Genomic DNA, 27,955 nt, shown 5'->3' on the forward strand with positions numbered 1-27,955 from the left:
ATGAAACTGGGAGAATTTTCCTTTTATTTGGTGCAGATTTCACATTTCTGTCGTCTTTTGTTGCTTTCCTGTGACTGGTCAAAAGTGCACCATGACTTTACGGACACACTGTATATATAATATCTTTTTTCATAGTTTATCTTCAAATTCAGTGTGCACTTCACACTTATAGACTATTCACATCATACATTCCTTTATAAATATTACTTTTCTATGTAATGATCTCTTAACCTCCCAGTGCCTTAAGGAAATGCTTTTGTGTAAAATAATTTCTTTTTATAATGTTTTTTGAAGATGATTTTTATCAGTTGTTAAATATTAGCCTTTGTACATCCATCCTAACTATAAACAAAAATGTCACTTGATGATTCATGTTTTTTCCTAATGGTATCAGGTTTGCTTGTGCTAACAGTGTGTTATGTAAGAACTGTCTATATTTTGCATTTGATAGCTGTATGGAGAAGACACCGGTGACTTTTTTGACACATATGCTGCTGCTTTTATACCTGTTGGAGAAACAAATAGGACAGTGTACATAGCAGTATGTGATGACGACTTACCAGAGCCTGATGAAATTTTTATTTTTCACTTAACGTTACAGGTAAATTCTTCTCCCCTCAACCCCTTAACCGTAAACTCATACAAATCTTACATGCTTAAAATTCTATTTATTTCTGCAGAGATAAGCCAATTTAGGTGACTGGTAGTACTTTTCACAGAAGCCAGAACTGAAAACCTCTTTGGCAATCCCATGGTCTAGTTGTTCCTCAGACAATCTTGTCTAGCAGATCCTGCAGCTAGCTTTGGGTCCATTCAGCTTATTTAGGAATTGCCATGACAGATGCTCAGGAAAACTTTGTCTTCCCTTGAGCCCTTTTCTCTTTTCTCTTTTCCCTTTTACCAGATGCACAAAGATTGACCGTGACTTTTGAGTTCAAAGGAGAAGGATACAAAAAGCAAGCATGGAAGTGGGAGGTCCCTGTGTCTTAGAATAAATTTGGAATACCCCTGGGAAAAATGCCAGAAAAAAAAGTTTAATTGTCCTTTATGGGTTGATCTATTAGGTTGAGGCAATGACTGCTACCAGTGCTCTAGTTAATTTTTCTGAAGAACATTGAGAATTTTTTTTGAATGATTATATTGGTATGATTAAATTTTAATGAAAATGACACTTGAAGTAGTCATGTTTTGCTTTTGTACAATCTTTTCTTTATATTCCTGTATGCTGCTGTTGAATAATAAGAAATGTTGCAGAAGACTCTCCTCACATTTATTAGAAAAATTTTTTAATATTTTTAAATTGGCTTTATGATTTATGGAATCATTAATTCTTAATTTCAGCACCTTCTAAAGTATAAGAATTTGAATAGAATTTTATACTGCTTAGTTTATTCTCTGTCATATTAGTAATGACATTGGAGTAATTATAATACGTATAGTATTAGTAGCCAGTGATTACTTATAATAGTTTATGCTTTAATAATCAATGATTATTTCCAAAACCTTTTTAAAGAATTCTTGTTGGGACTTTATTTTACCATGTTGACTTAATTTTATTGTATTTTCTTAATCTGTTCATTAAAAGTATTCTTGTATTTTTTTAATATTTGTAATAATTACTTATAGATATATTCTGCTTAAATGATTATTCTTTTCTCTTATTTTTAATTTCTTAATTATTTTTGGGCTTTTATTTTAGAAACCTTCAGCAAATACGAAGCTTGGATGGCCAAGAACTGTTACTGTGACAATATTATCAAATGACAATGCATTTGGAATTATTTCATTTAATATGGTATGGTTATAATTTGATTAATCCTGTGGTTGCTAGATAATAGTTTAATTTTTTGATCATTTGTCATGATGTTACCTAGTAGTATCATTGTCTTTTGGTAATTAAATTTGCTCTAACTTCATCTGTATTCCACATTCTGTAGATGTTCTACCGAAGATTCTTTGAATTGATGAGGCCTGTGTAGTCAGGGTCATCTCTCAGCCTAACCCCCTTCCTGTTGATCATTCCATTTGACTCATTTGTTACCTCCTTTGGTTTGTCTCTCAGATATTGTCTTGGTTTGTTCGATCTGTTGTACAGAATATTATACCCTGCGTGGCTTAAAAACAACAGAAATTTATTTCTCATAGTTCTGGAGGCTAGGAAGTCTAAGATCAAGACATAGGCAGAGTCAGTGTCTGGTGAAGGCCCACTCTTGGTTCTTAGACAACTGTCTTTTTGACATGGCAGAGGGAGCAAGGGAGCTCTCTGGAGTTTCTTTCTTTTTTTAAGATTTCATTTATTCATTTTTATTAGAGAGAGAGGGGAGAGAGAGAGAGAGAGGAAGAGATAGAGAACAGGGGGAGGAGCAGGAAGCATCAACTCCCATATGTGCCTTGACCAGGCAAGCCCAGGGTTTTGAACCGGCGACCTCAGCATTCCAGGTCGACGCTTTATCCACTGCGCCACCACAGGTCAGGCCTGGAATTTCTTTTATTAGGGTCCTAATCCTCTTCATGAGGGCAAACCCTATAGAAAGTTTCAAATTGACCAGCAGACATTAGAGTGCTTGAAATATCTGTGCTCACTCTACCCTGAGATTTTCCCATTAATATTTCCTAAAGATTAAGATCCCTCAGTTTTGTACAGCAGTTTTTTTTCTCCCTTATAGAATTCCTGTGTTCCTGGCCAGTCCTGTGTTCAGGGGGTTTATCTTTAGGTACAAACAGTCAAGGCAGGTCCCAACTCTTAAAATAAAAATTTATCTCGGCCCTGGCTGGTTGGCTCAGTGGTAGAGCGTCGGCCTGGCGTGTAGAAGTCCCGGGTTCGATTCCCGGCCAGGGCACACAGGAGAAGCGCCCATCTGCTTCTCCACCCCTCCCCCTCTCCTTCCTCTCTGTCTCTCTCTTCCCCTCCTGCAGCCGAGGCTCCATTGGAGCAAAGATGGCCCAGGTGCTGGGGATGGCTCCTTGGTCTCTGCCCCAGGCGCTACAGTGGCTCTGGTCGCAACAGAGCGACGGCCCTGAGGGGCAGAGCATCGTCCCCTGGTGGGCGTGCCGGGTGGATCCCGGTCGGGTGCATGCGGGAGTCTGTCTAACTGTCTCTCCCCGTTTCCAGCTTCAGAAAAATACAAAAAAAAAAAAAAAAAAATCTCGAATACAATTGGATTTTGCGCTATTTCAGACTACAATAACCTTCCTAATATGTAGACTTTTTGAATCATGTTACTAATTCTCATTACTAAAAGATGATGTGACACTCTCTGGCATTTTATTTATTTTCCAATTTAGATTTTTACTACTATTGGTATATTGTGTGTCATTTTCTTAAATTATCTTTGAAACAAGGTGGTTATAGATAAGTGTGATTTTTGTAACTGCGGTATCTTTATTAAAAAAGATACATAGATAACGTCATTATAGAAGATATTTTGTAGCCTCCATTATGTCCTTATTTACAAAAATTAAATTAATCAATTATTTTTATTTGAATGCAGGCTCCATTACTTGCTTAATTTCCCTCAGTGCTGCTTTTCCTCTGCATTCACTTCCATTTTATTATCTCTAACCTCAGACTGATTTGTTGAATGCATTCTTTCTTTTTTAGGTTTTTTTTTTTTTTTTTTTTTTTTTTAAGCTAGAAACGGGGAGAGACAGCCAGCAAGACTCCCGCATGTGCCCAACCGGGATCCACCCAGCACACCCACCAGGGTGCGACGCTCTGCCCCTCCGGGGCATTGCTCTGCCGCGACCAGAGCCACTCTAGCGCCTGGGGCAGAGGCCAAGGAGCCATCCCCAGCGCACGGGCCATCTTTGCTCCAATGGAGCCTTGGCTGCGGGAGGGGAAGAGAGAGACAGAGAGGAAGGAGGGGGAGGGGGTGGAGAAGCAAATGGGTGCTTCTCCTATGTGCCCTGGCCGGGAATTGAACCCGGGACTTCTGCACACCAGGCCGACGCTCTACCACTGAGCCAACCGGCCAGGGCTCTTTTTTAGTTTTGACATTATATATTCTCTAGCCTCTGGGAATGAATTCTTGTTTCTAGTTTTGGTTTCAGGGCCATGACTATTGTGGTTTCTGACTGGGCAGCTGCCCTGCATGATTACGACTAGACTAAGTAACTGTTGAGCTCACAGTAATTGCTGAAGAGGCTGGCTTTGTTTCCCAGCGTGGATCATGATTATATTGTTGATGAAGATAACACTGATAATAATAATAATTGCCAACATTTACTCAACCTTCACTATGTGTCATGTATTAGGATAACCACTTGATGTAAATTATCTCATTGAAATCTCATCATAACTCTTCAAGACAGGTATTCCTATCCCCGTTTATAGATGGGAATACTGAGACTTTGTGCCCTCTGGAGAGGTGGGCACCACTGCCCTAGTTAGTGTGCACCTGCTGCTTCCCTCTAACTCCTCTTCTCTGCTGAGTTGCAGCCAGCCAAACCAGGACATTTCAACCTTTGAAGTCCTGGCTCTTTTGCTCAGTGATCATGTCCTGAAAAACTCATTAGCAGTTGTCTGCTTTTCAGTGGTGAGCTGACCCATGAGGAGGAAATGGTGGTTGGGAGCAAGGCAGAATGGTTGTTCCAATGAGCTGCTTGGCCTGGAGGCTCAATTCATTTTTGTGACTTCCTGTGAGCATTGGAATTTGTCATCTTTGACTAGATAACCATAAGGTTTCTCAGTAGAATAGCTAGTTGATGGTAGAACCAAGTTCAGAACCTGCATCTTTCGCATGACTACTTTTATGTTTCTGTTTTTAACCTTTTAAGTGCTTTGATTAGCTGCAGTTAATTAATGCTAGGAAATACCCCGTCCTTAAGAGTCCAATATGGATGAGTTTGTCTGTGGAAATATAATGTTTCTCAGGTAACAGTTTGCGCCACCCCCTCCCTCTGACTGATCAATGCCGGATTGTCTTTGATCTCTCCATTAGCCTTTCTCAGTCGCAGTGAGTGAGCCCAGGAGCAGAAATGAATCTGTGCCTCTTACTCTCATCAGAGAAAAAGGAACCTACGGAATGGTCACTGTGACTTTTGAGGTACTTTACTCTGAAATAATTTTAAATGGTAATACTTGAGAGTTCATACCAGATAGCTACAGTTTTAAAAAGCAGTTTCTTTTTATAAGAAATGTGACCCTTAATAAAAAGGAAATAAAAGTAAGTACTTCTATTATCTGATAAAATTCATGCGTAATATAAAAAGGTCTTTCTCGTTACTTGAATTTACTGCTTACATAGAATACAACATAACGTTTTAGATACAGAGTAATAATAAACTATATATAGGATAATGTTAATTCTATAAAATTCATAAAACCTCTGATAAATTTCTTAAGGAATAAAAATTTAAAAGATCCCCATGGGTGATTTAGGTTTGTTATATATAAGTATATGAAGTTATTTAATATGTAGTCTCCTCACATTCACATGTCCCACTTTTAAAAATACTCTTAATGGATAGTGTTAAAAGCAGTTCCACTCTACCGTGGAGGTCCATAGATATTATAGCGTTTGATGTGAATAAGATAGGCTGTGGAGGAAGTAGATTTCTTAGGTGCTAGCTATAACCATATTTTTTTGTTCTTTTGTTTTACTGACTATATATTCACCATTGTGTCATCATATTGCTGTTCTATGAGATACATATTTAAATATTTAACTAATTTTTCTGCTTTATAATATCCAAAGCAACAAAAAGAGAAAAAGATCCAAAACATACTATTTTCAAACATTAAAACATTAGAAAGTCTGTCTTTTTTTTTTTTTTGACAGAGAGAGGGACAGATAGGGACAGACAGACAGGAAGGGAGAGAGAAGCATCAGTTCTTTGTTGCGGCACCTTAGTTGTTCATTGACTGCTTTCTCATATGTGCCTTGACTGGGGTGGGAGGCCTTCAGCAGACTGAGTGACCCCTTCCTTGCTCAAGCCAGCGACCTTGGGCTCAAGCTGGTGAGCCTTGCTTAAACCAGATGAGCCCGCGCTCAAGCTGGTGACCTTGGGGCTTCGAACCTGGTTCCTCCACATCCCAGTCCGATGCTCTATCCACTGCACCACCACCTGGTCAGGCGAAAACATTAGAAAGTCTTGATACTAGTTTATATCTTAATTGTTAATTATAATATTAATGAGATGGATAATTGGATTTATGTGACAATTCTACTGAAACATAGAACAGGTTTGCTTGGCTCATGGGGTGGTTTTGTTAATTACATAAGAAAATAAACTGGTATGAGGCAGTGATGCATGAAAAACATAGTAATCACTAATTATATGTGCAATAATCTTTCAAATTCTACACAGGAAGCCTTATGCAGTATTTCATGTGCTTAGGAATATGCACTTAGATAATACATTTTTGAATTTTTTTATGATAATAAATATGGAAAATTATAAAAAATTGACTGTAGAAAGGATAAGGCATCATCAGTTATAGTGGTTTCAAATTCACTGTGGATGTCTAAAGTTATTATATTGGATCCTGAGTCTTTGTTCTGTTGAAATAGTTACAGCTGACATTGTGGAGCACTTAGTGTTTCATCTGACGCTGACTGCACCGCATAGAACTGCAGCTCTTCCCCGCACTCCATTTCCCTCGTCCTTCTTAAATTTTTTCTTCATAATCGTTATTTTCATGGAACATGTACACATTTATTTATTATTTGTTCCCTTTCTTAAATGTAAGGTCCTGGTTGGTAGGGAGTTTGCCTTGTTCACTGCTGTATCTTTACTACCTCAAAGAGGTCAGGCTCTCAGAGTATTTAATACGTACTTTTCAAAAGAAATGATTTTATTAAATCTTCATATCTAGCCTGTTCTATTATGATCATTTTAAAGGTGAGTACAAGCTTCATAGCATGGTTAATTCTTGCACTGGTATTTGATTCCATAACTTAAGAGAATTTACTAATTTTGAATACCTTCCTCTCAAGAAAAAATATTTCCAATTTTTCTCTTTCGTTTACTACACTGGTTAAGATAAAGAGAAAGCTCTTAGGAACCATGTAGTTCAATGTAATTATAGTCAACATCTGTAATTATAGGCCTCAACTGTTAATTGGAAGGGCAGACTTACATATAAGTTAGTACAATTCTTGCAAAAGATTTCACAGTAAACTTGAGATATTTTTCAGCTGACATCACAATAATGCTTTCTTATGCTTGTGAAATATTTTATATGTATTTCTTTGCAGGTAGAGGATGGCCCAAATCCACCGGAAGAAGATTTGAGTCCAGTTAAAGGAAATATCACTTTCCCCCCTGGCAGAGCAACAGTCATTTATAACTTGACCATACTTGATGATGAGGTGGGATAATGTGAAATGCTTAAATGGGGCAAGGACTCTTGTCTGTATTCCAGACATGTTAGAGGACATTGTGTCAAATACTAAATTGTGTTCAGTATTTGAAATTATTCAAGAACATAGACCTCTGTAAAGTTAGTGTATTATAGCCAGTCATACTTCAGCTATAAATAATTATTTTGGAATAAATCTTGTTAATATTTACCTTAATTCACATTAAAATATATATATAAAAGCTGATGAACCTGAGCATAATTGTCAACCACACAGTATAAAAATCAAAGCTTTTAGTAAAAACTAGTGATTGATTTTTGTTAGTTATTTAAGTTTTGAAGAAGTACAGTACTGTTTACCTAGCATAAATATTTTACTATAAAAGCAAAGCAATTTTTGCCATGGCTGGTTGGCTCAGCAGTGTAATGTTGGCTTGGTATGTGGGTGTTCCAGGTTCGATTTCTGGTCAGGGCGCACAGGAGAAACGCCCGTCTGCTTCTCCACCCTTCCCCCTCTCCTTCCTCTCTGTCTCTCTCTTCCCCTCCTGTAGCCAAGGCTCTGTTGGAGCAAAGTTGGCCCGGACGCTGAGAATGGCTCCATGGCCTCCACCTCAGGCACCAGAATGACTCCGGTTACAGCGGAGCGATGCCCCAGATGGGCCGAGTATTGTGCCCTGGTGGGCATGCCAGGTGGATCCTGGTCAAGGGTATGCAGGAGTCTGTCTGTGCCCTGGTGGGCATGCCGGGTGGATCCTGGTCAAGGGTATGCAGGAGTCTGTCTGACACTCCCCACCCCACCCTGCTTCTCACTTTGGAAAAATACAAACCCCCCCCCCCAAAACAAAGCAGGTTTTTACTGCAATTGTTATTTTTTTATTTGGATATTTTAAATGTTCACATTCATAGAAAGGCTTTAGTTATTTTAATATTTCACATTGAAGCTACCAAGTATTGAGATATATGACAGCTAAGGAAAGAATGAGTTTGAATAATGTGCAGATATATCTGCTTGAGCTGAACAAGATAAAACATGACTTTTAATAATAATAAAAAAATCTCAGTATTGCCAAAGGGAAAAGAAAGAATATCTGGGAATTTATAATCATTCCTTTACTCTCCTACAAAAAATTTACGAAACTCAATCACAATAATCCGAAGTGAAGGAAAAATAGTTAGAATTCATTATTGGAAAAGTGTTTCTTTTAAAACCAGTGAGATGTTAGGTAGCAGTGATAACTAGTTTATCTGGTTTCAAAGCTAACAGAAACCTTTTGTTTTTAGATCCTGGAATAGAGAAAATGTTATAATTTAAGGCAGTATTAATTATACATTTTAATTGTAAACTTCAAAGACCTTCTAAGGATGTAATGTACAGTATAGTGATGATAGTTAATAATTGTGATTTTGTGTACTGGAAAATTGCTCAGAGTAGATCTTAAGCTTTCTCACCATACAGACACATACACAAAAGAGTTAACAATGTGAGGTGATGAATTTGTTAATTATCTTGTTCTTGGTAATCATTTGATAGTGTATATGTATATCAAATGATCATACTGTACACTTTAAATATAATTATATTTGTCAATTATCCCTCAATAAAGTTGGGGGTAAAAAGATTATCAATCAAATCATATTTTATTTTTTGAGATAAATAGCTTTATCTCTTACACTGACATTGATTGAAGTGAAAAGATGTATTTTTTTCACTTTTATTCATAATACAGAATGTATAATGAAGGAAAGCGCAAACGGCACAGTAGAGATTACCCTACTATGTCCATGCAGTGACCAATATATATATTTCATTTTAACAATGTCAACATTTTCCCTAATGGTCATTCTTGTCTTGTTCTCCAGAGAGGTATGATGTGTATTTTTGAAATCATATCATTGGTATCATATGTTTAACTCTTATTAAATTAGATACTGTCTAGAAAGAAACAAGAATAAATCACATGGCTGAAAAGTAACAATTTGTATGTGATGTTTAGTGTAGTTTCTCAGATTCTTAGATATTATTTTATTTTAAGTGGTGCTTCTGACCCTTCCAGCCTGATAAAAGTAGTAAGAAACTATGTTCATTTTACTGTCAAATCTTTAGTGTTATCTAAAGATTGCTCGGGGTTGAAAGACATGAACTTTATTACCCGTTCATACTTATGAACTATTCCTTTCCTATCTAAAATATATTCTTTACCTTTAGAAACTGTTTCAGTAAATGGACACTAGTCAAGGCTCTCTATAGGCTCCCTTCAGTTAAAGAGTTTTTGATTTTCATGTAATTGTATTGAAACATAGTGACTTTTTATACTTTGATTTCTCTGCAGGCATTTTAGCTATTGATGTTTTATATTTCTTTGACAGGTACCAGAAAATGATGAAATATTTTTGATTCAACTGAAAAGTGTAGAAGGTGGAGCTGAGATGAACACTTCTAGGAGCTCAGTTGAGATTATCATTAAGAAAAATGATAGTCCTGTGAGATTCATTCAGAGTGTTTATTTGGTACCCGAGGAAGATCACATACTCATGATTCCAGTGCTTTGTGGAAAAGAGGACAGTGGAAATCTGATTGGATCCGATGAATTTGACATTTCAATCAGTTATGTAGTTATAACTGGGAATTCAACAGTACATGCCCAGCAGAATTTAGATTTCATTGATCTTCAGCCAAACACAACTATTGTTTTTCCACCTTTTGTTCATGAATCACACCTGAAATTTCAAATAGTTGATGACACCATACCAGAGATTGCTGAATCATTTCATGTTGTATTATTAAAAGATACTTTAAAGGGAGATGCTGTGCTATTAAGCCCTTCTATTGTACAAGTCACCATTAAGCCAAATGACAAACCTTACGGAGTCCTCTCATTCAACAGTGTCTTGTTTGAAAGGACAGTTATAATTGATGAAGATACCACATCAAGGTATGGTTCACTTTAAATTTTTTGCTATAATTTTATATTATTCCAAGATTTAATGGTTGTGGTGTTGGACATAATGCTGAACTTTTGAGAGAAACTGTGGTAGAGGAAATTACCTCTACCACAGTTTCACCATTTTTTTTCTTTTGAAGTGATTTAAATATGCAAGTGGCCCTGGCTGGTTGGCTCAGCAGTAGAGCATCAACCTGGTGTGTGGAAGTTCCAGGTTTGATTCCTGGTCAGGGCACAAAGGAGAAGCACCCATCTGCTTCTCCACCCTTCCCCCTCTCCTTCCTCTCTATCTCTCTCTTCCCCTCCTGCTGCCAAGGCTCCATTGGAGCAAAGTTGGCTCGGGCACTGAGGATGGCTCCATGGCTTCTACCTTCGGTTCTAGAATGGCTCTGGCCACAGCAGAGCAGTGCCACAGATGGGCAGAACACCGCCCCTGTTGGGCATGCCGGGTGGATCCTGGTTGGGCACATGTGGGAATCTCCGACTGCCTCCCTGCTTGTAAATTTGGGAAGAAAAAAAAAGATGCAAGTGAATTCCTGTTATTGTAGTTTCCTAGGGCATATCTACATACCAAATTGTTCATAGTAAAAACAATCATTCTTCATAATATGGATTCTGTGTTTACTAGTATCTGATGGCCAACTTGACAGTAGAAAAGTCCATCTAAGGGAAACTAGAGTATATTATGTGACTGTATATATTTCTTTTTAAAAATTCTAGATTTGAAAATATTACAGTGGTTAGAAATGGAGGTACCCATGGGAATATTTCTGTGAACTGGATATTGACACGGAATAGCAGTGATCCCTCACCGGTAATAGCAGATATCAGACCAAGTTCCGGAGTTCTTCGTTTTGCACAAGGGCAGATGTTGGCATCTATTCTTCTTACTGTTGATGATGATGATCTTCCAGAAGAGGCAGAAGCTTATATACTTCAGATTCTTCCTCATACAGTACAAGGAGGTGCAGAAGTGAGCGAACCAGCAGAGGTCGGTCTCTTGTTATGCTTTCCTTGTGTATTTCTATGCTGTAGAAGAGCCAAAGAATTTGATCACACAAATCACATTTATGTGTACTTTTAAAAAATTTATTTATTTTTACTTTTTAAAATTTATTTTTAATTTATTGGGACAACATGGTTCACCAAACCATACAGGTTTCTAGTGTGCAACTTAGTATAACATCATCTTCATGTCGCATTGTGTACCCCTCACCCCAACATATGTATATACCTTTTTTTTTTACAGGGACAAAGAGAAAGTCAGAGAGAGGGATAGATAGGGACAGACAGACAGGAACAGAGAGATGAGAAGCATCAATCATCAGTTTTTCGTTGCGACACCTTAGTTGTTTATTGATTGCTTTCTCATATGTGTCTTGACCGTGGGCCTTCAGCAGACCAAGTAACCCCTTGCGAGCCAGCGACCTTGGGTTCAAGCTGGTGAGCTTTTGCTCAAACCAGTTGAGCCCATGCTAAAGCTGGCGAGCTCGGGGTCTTGAACCTGGGTCCTCCACATCCCAGTTTGATGCTCTATCCACTGTGCCACCGCCCGGTCAGGCTGTATATACTTTGATGTGACAGGAAGAACACTGGTTTTGGAAATGTAATTGCTTCATTTGCTCAATGTTGTCCCTTCTGTAAATAAAAAGTTTGCTCTTAAAAAATTCTACAAACTGAATTAGGAAAGTTTTTAGATCTGTTTTTGACTCATCATTTACTCTACCATTTCCCTGAAAATAAAATATCCCCCGAAAGTAAGACCTAGTGCAATTTTTTTCAAGCTTAGAAATATAAGGCCTCCCCTGAAAATAAAGACACACCTAGTGTGTCTTTAGGAGCAAAAATTAATATAAGACACTGTCTTATTTTCAGGGAAACACGGTAGTACATATAAGAAATAATCAGTTTTAGATATGATATATAAGTAAGTATTAAAAATCAGAGTAGCCTAGAAAATAAACAGTTTAATAATCTCGGATATGAGAATACTTCATTTCAATGTTTTATTCCTTTATCCACAGCTTTTGTTCTATATTCAGGATAGTGATGATGTTTATGGCCTAATAACATTTTTTCCTATGGAAAACCAGAAGATTGAAAGCAGCCCAGGAGAACGATATTTATCCTTGAGTTTTACAAGACTAGGAGGAACTAAAGGAGATGTGAGGATGTTTTATTCTGCACTTTATATTCCTGTTGGAGCTGTGGACCCTTTGCGAGCAAAAGATGGCATCTTAAATATATCCAGGAGAAATAGCCTCATTTTTCCAGAACAAAAAACCCAAGGCACCACAAAATTACCAATAAGAAATGATGCATTCCTTCAAAATGGGGCCCACTTCCTAATACAGGTATTTTAATGATGAAAATAATCTCAACTTTGGGCTGACCTGGCAGTAGCACAGTGGATAGAGTGTCAGTCTTGGATGCTGAGGACCCATGTTTGAAACTCTGTGGTCACTGGCTTGAGTGCAGGCTCACCAACTTGAGCCATGGGGTCGCTGGCTTGAGCATGGGATCATAGACATAACCCCATGGTTGCAGACTTGAGTCCAAAAGTCACTGGTTTGAAGTCCAAGGTTGCTGGCTTGAGCAAGTGGTCACTGGCTTGGCTGGAACCCCCCATCCCCGCCCCCCGGTCAAGGCACATAAGAGAAAGCACTCAATGAACAACTAAGGTGTCACAACTGTAAATTGATGCTCCTCTTCTCTTTCCCTTCCAGTGTGTCTGTCCCCCCCTTTCTCTTGCTAAAAAAAAATAAAAATAACCTGAACTTTGGTTAAATTATAAGCATACTTATATATGTGAGAGAGTTAACTAACCATTCTTTTGCTCTCATTTATAGTTTGGATTCTACTACTGGTTACTATAACTAGAGACTCCAAAGAAAGACTGTCTGCTCCTAAGACATATATAGATGAGTAAAAGAAGGGTTCTACTCAAGTTATAATTTTAATCAGGTGATAATAAAAGCACATCAGACATAAAAGGCAGATCAGAATAATAGAGAAACTTACAAACTGTTAATGGGGCAGGACAGTGAGACACACATGCACGCACACACATACACACACATGCATGCACACATGCACGCGCACACGCACGTGCACATGAGAAAAAGAGAGATCGCTGTTCTTTGGAGGGATTTGAGAAAATGTGACAGCGGGAAGTGGTTTGTAGGATAACTTGCAGGGGTGGCATTCCACAAATGAAAAAGCAATATGAGAAAAATAGTATACTGTAGAAACTTTTAAATCATCTACTAAAATATCTGTTTCTTTGTCTATTAACTGTAGATAATTGTCTATTAACTGGATTTTCATCTACTTAATGAGGAGAAATAGGGGCCTTATAACTTACTCTTCCATCTTATCTATTTAATTTTTTAACTTTTATTAGTGTTTTATTTTTTTTTCATTTTTCTGAAGCTGGAAACAGGGAGAGACAGTCAGACAGACTCCCGCATGTGCCCGACCGGGATCCACCCGGCACGCCCACCAGGGGCGACGCTCTGCCCACCAGGGGGTGATGCTCTGCCCACCAGGGGCGACGCTCTGCCCACCAGGGGGCGACGCTCTGCCCACCAGGAGGTGATGCTCTGCCCATCCTGGGTGTCGCCATGTTGCGACCAGAGCCACTCTAGCGCCTGAGGCAGAGGCCACAGAGCCATCCCCAGCACCCGGGCCATCTTTGCTCCAATGGAGCCTTGGCTGTGAGAGGGGAAGAGAGAGACAGAGAGGAAAGCGCGGCGGAGGGGTGAAGCAGATGGGCGCTTCTCCTGTGTGCCCTGGCCGGGAATCGAACCCGGGTCCCCCGCACGCTAGGCCGACGCTCTACCGCTGAGCCAACCGGCCAGGGCCTTATTAGTGTTTTTATTGTCAAAGTTTAAAACATCTGTGCTCACTTATGATAGTATGGTTATGTTTTTCGTGAATTTGGTTTTGTTTGATTGTGAACATTAGAAAGCAATGAAAGGGTGCTTATCAAATTTTGGTAATGTACATAAATATAATACAGATCCAGAAAGTGTGATGTTTGATAAAGATTGTAAACTTATGTCACTGTACTTTTTGTATGTATCAAATGAAATAGCATATTTAAACTTTTTTTGAGTCATGCCACATTGCACTTTGTTTCATACTTTTGCCTAGACATTGTTTTGTGCTTTGCTCCTCTCTCTGGAGTTTCTAGTTGCCCCCTCTCCCGTGCCCCCTCTCTGTGTTGGCTCTCCCAGCTGCCTGACCCACGTGGATATCCAGTTCACCCGTGCTGCTTTCTATGCTTGCTTCACATCTGGGGCCTTGCTTACTGAGCTTTGGAATTCCCTTGATCCTACCTTTTCCTTACCTTGTGTTGTAGTTTGTTGTTGTACACCTGTCCTCAGATACATGTGCAGAGACTGGACATGCACGGTAAACCTTTGGAGTGTTCAAGCATCTAGAAAGGAAACTGTATACATTGATAGTTTGGCTTGGTAGAAACTTATAGATTAAAATAATTTTTTCTTCATCAGAACGTGGAAGTTTTGTTCTTTAATTTCCGTAGTTGCTAATATGAAATTTGAGGGGAAAGAAATTATTTACCTTTGTAGGTAACTTGCTTTTTATCTCTAAAAGGTTTTTTTCTTTTAAAAGTCTTCTTGCTGTTCTAAATTTCACAGGGTTGTGTCCCACCTTGCTAACTACTCAGTGGGGTGGGTGGGCCCTTGCATTCTGAAGACTTTCTGTTTTTTAACCTGTGCCACCACTGATTCTTGCCCTGTTGCACAGTTCTTGAGAATTCTTGGCAAAGTGCTGTAGTGGATGACTTGTAATAGGGATATATAATTTGTAGGGGGTACCTTTTGTAATATACCGACCTAGAGGGAGACCTTTTCCCAGTGTTCCCAAAAGCTTTGTTACTAGTGGCTGAACATCCTGCTCTTCATCTTTGTTATCATTACTACTGTTGTTTTATTGTCATCTCAAATTAGTAAATGATGCTATGATACATATATCTGTCTATGAGGATAACCCACTCTTTGGAGAACCCTTGAATTTCTCTTTTTGGAGTGACAGAGGAGCAGAATGTGGTGTTATTTACAGTTGTGCTTGCCTCCTGCGGCCTGTGGGATGCTCCTGTGAGATAACTGGCTGGCTGGTGGGGTCCTGCATCTGAGAAGTACAGTTAAACAAGTGGTCCAGCCTGCGGCCTGTGGGATGCTCCTGTGAGATAACTGGCTGGCTGGTGGCGTCCTGCATCTGAGAAGTACAGTTAAACAAGTGGTCCAGCCTGCGGCCTGTGGGATGTTCCTGTGAGATAACTGGCTGGCTGGTGGGGACCTGCATCTGAGAAGAACAGTTAAACAAGTGGTCCAGCCTGGACCCTGACAAGGAGATAAAGGAACTAGAATGCTGCCACCAGAGCACTTTTAAACACATCTTTGAAATTTTAAAGAGAGCTTTAAGTTTGGCCTTATACAAAACCTTGTCATTGTTTACTTTTAAAAGTTGATTTTATCAGTATATGGAAATGCATACTAATTTTACCAGTTTTTTCTTAGGGTAGCATTTCCAAGCGTAGGAGTTTTCAAGAACCTTTGGGAGATAATACCTTGTCAAGTGGAGTTTCAGCATTTAATGGAGGCTTTTGTTTCCCTTTTTGGTGTCAGCGCTCTCTTTGGCCTTCTGTGCTGTGGGTGTCGTCTGGCTTCTGAGCATTCTCATTAGTATACATTACTGCAGTCAGTTCAGACAGCCGCAAAGAATACCGTAGCCTGGGTGGCTTCAACAGCAGACGTCTATTTCTCACAGTCCTGGAGGCTGGGAATTCCGAGGTCAGGATGACAGTGTGATGGGGCTTCTGGGGAGGACCCTCTTCCTGGTTTGCAAACTGAAGTCTTTGCTGTGGTCTCACATAGTGGAGAGAGAGAGGACACAAGCTCTTTGGTGTCTCTTCATATAAAGGCCCTAATTTCATCACAGGAGCTCTACCTCCCAAAGGTCTCATCTTCGAATTCTAGCACTGCTGGGGATTAGCATTTCAGCGTATGAATTCTGAGGGGACGTAAACATTCAACTCATGGCATATGTTTAAGGTTTTTGTGTTTCTATTATCTCAGTATTTATTTTTCCCTTCTATCTCTCTCTAGTTTTGCATAGGTCACAATTCATAAAAGAACCAACTTATTAAAATAAGTACCATGAAGCAAATCTGTCCCCCAGTTCCCGTGGCTCCCATGGGGGCCCGGGCATCCTGGCATCCCTGTAGTAGCTGCAGTAACAAGGCATGAATCTGAAAACTGATAATGCAGAAATGTAGGTTTTGATTTGTAGAGAACTTTTTTTTTCATTTTAGCTTTCTACTTTTTTATGTTGGCTCAACCACTTTTTACTGTGAATAACAGTAACATTTATATTAAACTTTTAGTCTTTTAAAAATGTTTAATATCTTTATTCATATAGCTGCAGAGAATGCCTCTGTAAATAAAGTCTTATTAAGAACTTTCTGTCGGTCAGATATCCTAGCTACTTTGTGTTTCAACATTCTCCATGAACATGACAGAATTTATTTTCGATGACACTTGAAAAGTAAGGTAACCCTTGAAGAAGCACGTAACATCTGAATTTTTGGTGATCTTGGGTTAGATATCTGTTTGTACCACTAATTCCAAATTCAGTTCTTTATCTATCTGTGTATTCAGTTAAAAAACAAAGGTCTTACTGTGCAGACAGTTAATTTAACACTGAAGAGAAAAATAGGCATTATTAGTCACTGACGGAATTTCTTGTAGGTTCAAAACAGCTATAGGCTCTGGAAGTCTGGTTGAAATGAGAAGGTTGTGCAGTTTGTATAATACATAACGGATGAGCAACTCAAGAATGAGAGGCGTCAGACTCTGCATGTAAAGCTGAATGAAACTGAAGAAAGGAGAGTCTGAGACATGAGCTCCTCATTCTTCAGTAACCCTCTCAGCTAAAGAGATCAGTCTGAGATACAACTTTTGGCAAGCGTGGGGTTACTAATGTGCTGTCCCAGTTGCAAACTGTCTGGAAGCAAAGAAGGAACCTTTATGAATAGAGCAGTTTGATTTAGCAGATGCTTAAGAAACCCAGACAAAAAGGCTTAGAGACTAGGAAAAAAAGCTATGTAAAATTAGCATTTTCCTTTTGATCAGTTCGTTCCATAGTCTTCTATACCTCTTTCTTTACTTTTTCAAAATATGATATTTAGAATTAAATCTATAACTGTTTTGATTAATGTAAGATAATGACTTATTTTCTTCCTTTCTTTGTAGAAATTTTTGAAGTAAAATTATATTCCCATGATGTTTTTTTGTTTGCTCTTTTGTCCCTTGATGTTTTAAACAGTATTATCAGTTTAATGCTTTGTGAGTACACAGAAACGAGTTTTTATTCACAAATACGTGCTTAAACACAATCAGTGTATTTGATAAACATCTTTGTCTCCAAACAATGCATACTTTATATGTCATTCAAATATACATATTTTATTTGTTTATTCTTTGTGCTATATTTAAAGTTAAATATATATGTATACAGGTATATAGATTTCTCTAGAAAGAATGACAGTTATGCAGGTTTTTTTTTTCTTTAAAGAGAGACAGAGAGAGGGACAGACAGACAGGAAGGGAGAGACGAGAAACCTTAGTTCTTTGTTGCAGCACCTTAGTTGTTCATTGACTGCTTTCTCATATGTGCCTTGACCAGGGTTCTTCAGCTGAACTGACGACCACTTGCTCAAGCCAGTGACCTTGGGCTTCAAGCCAGTGACCTTTGGGCTCAAGCCAATGACCATGGGGTCATGTCTGTGCTCCTACTCTCAAGCCGGCAACCCTGCACTCAAGCTGGTGAGCCTGCACTCACGCCAGCAACCCCAGGGATTTGAACCTGGGTTCTTGGCATCTCAGGCCACTGCTCTATCCACTGTGCCACCACCTGGTCTGGCTCTACTTATGTAGTTTTAGCTATCTATCTTTACATTATATTTATTTGATAAAGTAAATTCATATACTGAAGAATCAAATTTTTTTTTTACAGTGCTTGACTCAGTCTGTATACCAATATTTGGCCCAATGTGTCAGTCTAATTTCTTTTTCCTTTGACTCAAATGAATGTTTACCAAATACAGAGTTTTTAATATCTCCTATATATGATTTTCAAAGCAAGTATATGACATTTTAAAAAGGCATTTATTTTTGCCTTTTAAAATGTATATTGTTCATAAAAAGCTGTGAGAGCATGTGTGGGATCAGTACCAGTTCAGTTAAGTAGAAAATCAACTTAAAAGCACAAGCTGTTTCTACATTACAAAGCCTATAAAGCAGGCGTCCCCAAACTATGGCCTGGCCCGCGGGCCACATGTGGCCCCCTGAGGCCATTTATCCACCCCCCTCCCCCCCACTGCACTTCTGGAAGGGGCACCTCTTTCATTGGTGGTCAGTGAGAGGAGCACTGGATGTGGTGGCCCTCCAACAGTCTGAGGGACAGTGAACTGGCCCCCTGTGTAAAAAATTTGGGGACCCCTGCTATAGAGCTCTAGAGTGGGAGAGCCATAATGTTTCATTAACTTCACAATTGCTTTTTAACTTACAACCTTGATGCTTTGTGCACTCCTGTAATGATTATTCTTAAACTCAGATGAATACTGTGAAAATTGATAAGTTGTATTCTGAACAGTTAGAATATTAAGGTGTTGAAAATTTGTGTTAGATCAGGTTTCCTACAGAGCTCAGTGTGTGTTGGAGAGATGAGTCAGCAAGCACTTACTGTGTAGCTGCTGTAGTGTCAGATCTATGTTATATATTGGGAAGATTCTGAGGACACAGAGCTACAAGAACTCCGTAATCCTGTTGGAAAGTGAAAGTCTGGAACACACACAATGATGATAAGCAAGCAACACATGAAATTTATGACTGAGAGTAGCAATAGAAGTTTCGAAAGAAAGAGTAAAAAGGGCTAAAGAATTCAAGCAGATTTTCATGGGAGAGAGGAAAATGTAGTTGGTTTTTAAGAGCAGGTGCACTTTGAACTTGTGAAATGATGAAGGGAGCTCATCCTAGATGAGGAGAACATGAAAGTTATTCTGGTGGTTATGTTCATTAAAGGGATGCTACATGGTATACATGTTCTGCATTTCTTTAAACTTAAAGGCATGTTAAGTCACATTGGGAGTTTGAGGATCATCTGAGGATGAATATTCTCTGGCAGGGAGAGTGGGTTTGAGTTATTGATTAGAGGTGCGGACCAGTGGAAGAGAGGAAAGAGATGTGGACAACTCTTTGATATTTGGCTTTAAGGTCAACGTAGTTGGGTATAGGTTAAGAAGGAGGAAAAGCAGATGGTGGTGCCGGAGATGGTAATGGACATGAAACAGTGATTTCAGTTATGGGTATTTTATCTGCAAAGTTTCTGCGTGACATTTTTGTCATATCTAATAGCAATTGGTTATAAAGTTTTTGAAATTTGAAGGAGATATCCTGAGATTATTAAGGGCAAAAAGTATAAAATTATAAGATAAAGGACTTAGAAAGAACCCTGGGAAATAATAATAATTGAAGAACAGAAGGATCTCAAGAAGCCATTGCAGGAGACTGAAACAGTATAGAGGATGAAGAAGAAAATGAAGTTGCTAAGTGGCTTTTATCCATGTTTACTTTGTTGCCCCAAGCAACTAAGACTTTTTAATTTAAAATTTTCTGTTCTTTCATTTTTGTTTTGTTTGTTATAGTTGGAAACTGTGGAATTGGTGAACATAAATCCCCCAATCCCACCTATCAGTCCTAGATTTGGGAAAATCCAAAATATTTCTTTAGCAGTTACTCCAGACATTGCGAATGGAGAAATTGGCTTTATTAGCAATCTTCCAATCATTTTGCATGAACCAGAAGATTCCCCTGCTGAAGTGGTAAGTGTGCTTTCTCTTATCAATGGGGCATAATTAGTTAGAGATAACCTACAGATACTAATTTTTTTATAGGATTAATATATAACAGAATGAAAAGTTTCACCATTTACAGCTAGCCTTCAATATGTAATTTAAAATAAGTAACTGATGAATATGTGATTTTCCATCATCTTTTGCAATATTTGATAAAAGAAAATTACAATTTTATTTACTCACAGCAAAAGTGGTATATTTTGATGTGTCCGCTTTTGAATAACGGTATGACATTTGATAGAGTGATAGCCAAAACATATATATATTATATATATTGGCCAAGTCATATATACCACAGGTCCCTAGAACCCGTTCCATTTTTGAGAGCTACTGATGCCTGCCTTAAGCAGGGTTGGGGTACTATGTTTGGTAGTGTAGGTGATGGTGGTACAGTGCAATGCCTAATCTTAGAAATTCTACATTATGTATGTGGGTAAATTATTGCATTACCTCCACCTCACCCCCACATAAAAGCTCACATATACAGCATCCCACTCTGTGCCCGCTACTCTGCTTGAATTTTCCCACTATTTACCTAGTAAGCTTTAGTCCTACCATTCTCTGAACCATAGTCAGACCCTTAGACCTGATCCAACATACGATTTAAATTGGTTTGGGGTTCACATCTGGAATGAGGAAAGCTCATTGTGGTATCAAAGCTTTGTGTCAAAATATGGTGACCATAATTTCCTTTGTTTGTATATTGGATTCTGTATATTGGCAGAGAAGCTCCATTTTTCAAGATGGTTTTGAATTTATTATACTGTATATATTTTTAATATACTTTTCTTCTAAGAAAGTAAAAATGATTTGTAAAGGATTTAGCTTGTTCTTAAAGTGTGGATTGTTTTTATTTATCTTATAAAGCTGTAAATTTACCATTTTACATTTTTCCCTTGACCGAATAGCTTTTGGGGAAAGTTTTGGGCTCCATTAACTTGCATTCTTCTTCTCCTGGGAAACAGCAGAAAAAGTGGGAGTTTCCCTTTGTTCTCTTTATCCCATCTGCAGCCTGGACTACGCCCACTCCCTCTGGTGATTTAAGGGTGCAGACCTCTGTTACATTTTCTGTCTTCCCTAAGAATCTTTGCTCTCTAGCCTCCAGCCCTGGCCATTCCTAGCCAGATTCGCAGAATGGTTAGTGAAGAAAATGCCCCTCGCCCCCCATCATTTTTAAAGGGGATGTGTTAAAGGGCAGAGAGCAAAGAGGGTACCTTATTTAGGACTTTAAAAAGAATAGTGTATCTACAATTAAGTATTTATTTATATTCTTTGAAAAAACCTCATCATGATCTACAGTGTTTTTATTATATATATTTAATGTGTACTACACTTAAATAAAATTATGAGATACAATTAGTGTCAGAATTATTATAATAGCTTCCGTTTATTTAGCTCATACTATGGAGAGGTACTCTAATCCTCACCACAAATTCCCAAAACAGAGAACCACTAACCTCATTCCACATGTGGACATTGTGGTCAGAGAGGTTAAGTAACTTGCCAAGGTAACCCTGAGCCGTGATTTGAGTAAGCAGATTTTGTTTGTACTGCATTTATTGTATTTTTAGAAACATTTCTTTTTGTTACTTATATTGTTTTTACATTGCTCCCTGTCACTTTAAGTTGCATTTTACAAAATATAATTTTTCTATTGTAATCACAAAGGCTTACTTTTGTTTATATTGTGACAATAGATTCTTTTTTTTTTAAAGAGAACCTTGGATAGCAATTTATTCTTTAGCTAAATTGTTCTATATTTTTCATCACTGTCTTTTAAAATATTTAAGTCTTTTTAAGACATCTCTATTTAGGCATATTTTTTGGTGGGGGCAATTTTGTTAATAAGTTGATTAACAAAAACTAATAAATATAGTTCTATCTAAAATTAATTTTAAATTTAAAAGGCTTGTGCATATGTTTTTAATGTCATTTAATGGTTTGTTTTTCTATGCAGAATACACATATTCACATAATAACATGGGAACACAATTATTGAAAAGCTTATATAATTTGTGAGTATATAAGAATTTTTTTTTTAATAAGGTCTACATTCCTTTACATCGGGATGGGACTGATGGCCAGGCTACAGTCTATTGGAGTTTGAAGCCCTCTGGCTTTAATTCAAAAGCAGTGACCCTGGATGACATAGGCCCCTTCAATGGCTCTGTTGTATTTTTGTCTGGCCAAAGTGACACAACAATCAACATTACTGTCAAAGCTGATGACATACCGGAAACGAATGAGACGGTAACGCTCTCTCTGGACAGGTAATGACCTGTTTAGGTATGCTTTGTAACATTTATATGTATGATTTCTCAGAAATAATGTTTTCTTTTTGTCTTAATTTTTTACTCCATATAAAATAAAAAGAAAAAACTAAGAGATAATGTTATGCTGGACCTCTGACTATTCAGTTGTTTGTTGATTGCTTCTGGTTAGACTGTAAATATTCTGACATGTGTGAACTTCTACCCTGCTATTCATTATGAGGAAAAATTTCATACAGAATTTATAGAGCGTTTCAGATAAATATTATGCATAGCCAGCATGTTGCTGTATTAAATAAACCAGGCAGCAACACATCTAAAATGTTAGGTTAAGCAAATAATTCTGCCGGCTGCGTTTTCAACACAGGAGAGGATTAGAGCTCTTTTGAGTTAGTTAAAAGACACTGTCAATCTTCTTACACAATGAAATTCTCTTTGTTTCATGGAATTTAAACATTAAATATTGTAATACTTATATTCCAGAGAATCAAAAATAATACAGCTTTAAGGGTTATTTTTCAGTAATATTAAGAATTTACTTAACATTTCTCAGTTGGTAATTTATATTAAGAGAACATCACAATCATCATAGAGATTTTTTTCTTCAGTAATTCAGGAAACCTTTCTATAAATGAAAAAAGTACTGTTTAATTGATATTACTTTAAAAAATCAAAACGAAGCTTATTTACTACACTTCTCTTTATATTAAAGTTAATATATTAAAGTTAATGTGACTTGAGGGCTTTGAAAAACTCACATTTTTAAAACAGTAAAATTTACAAATAAATTTAATAGGTATTATTTTTTTACTATATTAATTAGTACTAAGGTAATTATTTTTTGACCCCGTTCCTCTCTATTACAGTCATCCTTTTAGAGGTTTTTTTTTGAAGGTGTTTTGTGTAAATAAATTTCATAAACCTGGTAAGTAGTGTTTTTTTTTTATGAGAAAGAAAAATACAGACTGTAGTGAACAAATTTATTAAATAACCACTGTTCATTTGGTTAGCTTTGAAAAACATTTTGCTTATTTTTTTATTTAAAAATTAAAACAACAACAACAAAACAAGCAAACAAAAAATCAAATAAGTAAATGACATGGTTTTAATATATATTTTAAATTAAATCTTGAGGGAAAGATATTTTATATGATAAAGTAATCAGTGAAATGTAATGAAATGTAAACATAATTATTATTTTTTCACTTATATGTTTTTTTCTTTAAGTTAGGGATGAGTGCTTACTAAATAAATTAACAATCTTAAAAATAAACTAAACAAAAATGGAACGGCAGTTATAAACCAAAGATGAGCAATCCATTGAAACTTGCTAGCTCAGCTGAGAGTTTCTGCTCTGAACTAAATGTTTGAAGAATGATTTAAATTTTACTTCTGCAAGTTCATAGTGACTATCCTTCATATTCTTTCAAAATAGTTATTTTCAACCTTATCCTGTAAACCTTTGGAATTAATTAAATATAATTATAAGTTCTCATTTCCTTTTTTCCTATAGGTAAAAAACCATTCACAAGGAAGTACAAATAGTGGGGTAGAGAATTTCAGAAATCATTTGTTTCTCTTTTTTGAAATAGAGGATATTAGTTCAAATTTATACCAAAATGTTTTAATTCAGTTAGTAACTAATGCATACTTGTATTATCACAATTATGTGTGAACAGGAATGAGCTATTCACATTTGAGTGCTCAAAAACATATTTATATTTAAGGAATAAAATCTGCATTTAATTATATATTTTATCAGAGACTCCATCTCAGGTTGGAAATATTTAACAAAATTCAGTGTGATTACAGTAAGCTACAATATCATATTGCAACAAAAATAATCAATACTATATTGTGTTTACATTAACAGTTTTCTCTTAATGTCAAATTTAAATGCATATTTCTTGTATTTCAACTAAACATAGATAAAAGTTGCCCTGGTGCTGAATAATTTATAAAGCTTTTGAAATCATACCAGTTAAAAATATTTTATTGTTTAATTTTCTCCAAATCAACCATTTTTATACCATTTTATTTTTAAAGATTTTGAAACTTGTGCTATATAACCTTTTATTTATAGTCTCGTTTTACTTTGAAAGTCAAGCCATAGGTGTGTATATTTTGACATGTATTTTTCAGTGCTGTGTGAAAATGCTCTACATTGGGAATCTGGAAAAATATTTAGATTTCCTGATAAAAAGTTATATTTAAGTAATATTTGTTATATAAATAATATAATAACGGCTTCTTGAGTATATGCCTATGCAAATGATGAGACGTATATTTTCTATTTACAGAGTTTTTATTTCTTTCAAAGCAAAAATGGCTTTAGATCTGAGGATAGAGGTTGTTTTTTTTTTAAACCTAATTAAAGCTACAAAGTAATTATAAGCCTTGCTGAATGAAATTTGCTCAGCTGCTGAGGTTTGGAAGCACGCACAGTGCTTGGCAGCCCCAGCGCCTTGGAGCAGGCCTGGAAAGAAATGTCTTCAATGGGCCTTGCATGCTGGCTGGCCGCGGGGTCATCTCCCTGAGTGGGAACTGCCGAACCCCTTGCTAGCACTTGTCAATAGCAAAGACCCCAGTGTGTGGAGTTCCCAGAAAGTGGACATTAGTAGCTCACAGCAGGGGAGGGGGCGGGGAGAAGAAAGGCTTTTTCAGCTTTATTTTCACCTTGCCATTCTAAGTTTCTAGCAGTATTAGTGAGTTTTAGCAAATGGTATCTGTCTCTTCTTCCCCTTTCCCATGCTGCTTTCTGTGTTTACAGAGTAGAAACTGAAAGGTTTGTTGTGTACTTTGGGTAAGTGTACAAGATAATGCCTGGTTCTTGCTGATTAGCATTTTGCTTTGCGAGCCATTGTTTTGGATACAGCTGCTGTTCTGCATGACTACAGGTCCTTTAGAAATCCTGCTTGTCCACCTGCCTGTGCATGCTTTGTGTGTACTTTATTTTTTTAATGATAAAGGGAACTTATAAGAAGTCTTTTTTCCTGCATTTTAAATTATGAATGCATTTAAGATATCTGATAAAAAGCTTGAGAATTAATGTACTTACATATTATGAAGAATTAAAAAATTTAAATTTCCTGGCAGTTTACACATAATGTAGAGAAAAATTATTGTGCATTGTGAAATTCTCATCTAACATTTTTGTGAACCTTGTAGTTCGTTTAACAGAGAATTTGTAATTAAAACTCACAGTGCTTCTACTGGTTTGCATCCAAGCAATTTCTGCATGCATTTTCTCAGTTGTATGAAGAATTTAAGTTTTTTTGGTCTTTTTATGTAGGGGTAGCATATTTTAAGAAAGTTAAAAAATTTTGTTTAATGCTCCAAATGGATTTTTATGTTTTATATTCTGATTGAGTTTTCCTGTTTCCCAGCTTAGGTGGACATAAGAAATTTTAATTAATAAAAATATTGATGTAAATGAAATATGGGCAAATTTGCTATAAAAGTCATATGAGTACATTAACAATATAAAAAAATAACTGTCCTATTATTTGGACTAATCCCTTCTGTGGCCACTAATAGGCTACATATTGGTTGTCAGGTTTCCAGAAGCTGGGGAAGGATGTTAATTCAGATTCTGTATTATACAGGAAGTGATCTAGCCTTTCTACATATTAATTGTGGCTTCATTGTGATTTTGAGGTCTGTTCAAGAGTACTTTTTGGTTCAATAGAAGGTAACGTTTGTGAAGGTTTAGAGTAGCTTGCAGGATTGAGAATTTCTTAAAGAGAATTGCAGTCTTTCACATCCTCAGAGCCTTGTAGTCCCAGTTCCTTTGATCGTTCTAATTATACACTGAACTTAAAAACCAGAAATAAAAAAATCTTATTTTAATAACTTCTTTTGAGATACAAGTAGAAACTGTTATAACGTGTCATGCATATGAGGTCCATTTGATCCTATTTTTTATTTGTACTACATTTTCTTTTATAATAAAAGAATGCATGAGGTTATAAATGAGGTGAATAGAAATATATGAAAGGTCACAAAATATTTTGATCTCTTTGGCTTTCATCCACATACTTATCCAACTTTAATTCAGTTAGTTTAATCTTATATAATGAATTTTTAAAAGACATTCAAGTGTATGTAAAGTTAAAACAATTTTAGAAATATATTTTTAAGCACATGTTACAAATTAGTTTTTCTAAACCTAGAAACAAATCTGTAAATTTGGTTCTTTATAAAATTACAATATATTTACAACCTTTGGTTACTAGATTTTTGATGTACATATGCAGTCTTTGGTTTCTGTCAAATATAAAGGATATAATAAATTCAGAAATAGAAGTTCTTTCATAAATGTTATGAGGAAAACTGTTTTGTTCATAAGTAATGTTAATACAGTTCAATTTAAGGTTTAAACTCTTAATCATCTTTATATTTAGTATCTGATGTTGTTGTAAATACTGCTTTTGAAGCCTGAAAATTTCAGAAGTAAAACTATAGGTAGTGGGTGTGCCTTTCCCCCTCTGACTCCTCCAGGGTCAATGTGGAAAATCAAGTGCTAAAATCTGGATATACTAGCCGTGAACTAATTATTTTGGAAAATGATGATCCTGGGGGAGTTTTTGAATTTTCTCCTGCAACCAGAGGACACTATATTATAAACGTAAGTTGAAAGAAACTTCAATCTATTTTGTTTAAAACTTCAGAAGAATTGTAACAGATTTGAATTTTTGCACTTTTTTTTATTTTTTTATTTTTTTTAAGGAAGGAGAATCTGTAGAGCTCCACATTGTTCGATCCAGGGGAGCTCTTGTTAAGCAGTTTCTACGCTACTGGGTAGAACCAAGAGATAGCAATGAATTCTATGGAAACACAGGGGTACTGGAATTTAAACCTGGGGAACAGGAGATAGTGATCACCTTGCTAACAAGATTGGATGGGATACCAGAGGTACGGGGTTATTATTTTTTTCCCCTATGCTTTTGTGGAAAGTTGATAGTATCTAATGTCATTATGAAATATAAATATTTTGAACATTGACAAAGAGACACAAGAATGTAAGTGGGAAAGAATGGATTGAGAAGTTCTTGTGGCCCTGACTGGATAGCTCAGTTGGTTAGAACCTCATTCTGAAGCCCAAAGGTTGCTGGTTCGATCCCTGGTCAGGACACATACAGAAAAAGAATGATGTTCCCGTCTCTTCCTCTCTCCCTTCCTCCTTCACTAAAATCAATAAATTAAAATTTAAAATAAAAGAAGTACTGGAGTTGAAAAAAAAAGCTTAAAAAACAAAGACATTCAACTTTGAATGATGTATGTTTGCCCTACATAAAAAAATACCAAACGATACGAAACTTTGATTGTGGGATCAGTTTTCATCTTCTTTTAGTTCTCTGTCTTATTTTGTGTCATTTGCATTGCCTAAACTTTTTTTTTTTTTTTTTTTTTTTTAGGGATAGAGACAGAGTGGGACAGATAGGGACCGACAGGAAGGGAGAGGGATGAGAAGCATCAATTCATAGTTGCAGCACCT

At 36.8% G+C, this 27,955-nt stretch overlaps 1 protein-coding gene across 1 annotated transcript in view; it reads left to right on the forward strand.

Moving 5' to 3' along the window:
* ADGRV1 (adhesion G protein-coupled receptor V1) overlaps positions 1-27,955 on the forward strand; it is a 697,985-nt gene that overhangs the window by 53,540 nt on the left and 616,490 nt on the right. The window contains exons 3-13 of the mRNA XM_066381830.1: positions 452-601; positions 1,700-1,795; positions 4,941-5,045; positions 7,200-7,313; positions 9,671-10,236; positions 10,966-11,236; positions 12,270-12,599; positions 19,979-20,155; positions 22,235-22,458; positions 26,959-27,085; positions 27,187-27,372. Coding sequence (XP_066237927.1) covers positions 452-601; positions 1,700-1,795; positions 4,941-5,045; positions 7,200-7,313; positions 9,671-10,236; positions 10,966-11,236; positions 12,270-12,599; positions 19,979-20,155; positions 22,235-22,458; positions 26,959-27,085; positions 27,187-27,372 — 2,346 coding nt within the window. The remainder of the gene's footprint in view (positions 1-451; positions 602-1,699; positions 1,796-4,940; positions 5,046-7,199; positions 7,314-9,670; positions 10,237-10,965; positions 11,237-12,269; positions 12,600-19,978; positions 20,156-22,234; positions 22,459-26,958; positions 27,086-27,186; positions 27,373-27,955) is intronic.

Source organism: Saccopteryx leptura, chromosome 4, assembly GCF_036850995.1.
Source record: "Saccopteryx leptura isolate mSacLep1 chromosome 4, mSacLep1_pri_phased_curated, whole genome shotgun sequence".
NCBI lineage: Eukaryota > Metazoa > Chordata > Mammalia > Chiroptera > Emballonuridae > Saccopteryx > Saccopteryx leptura.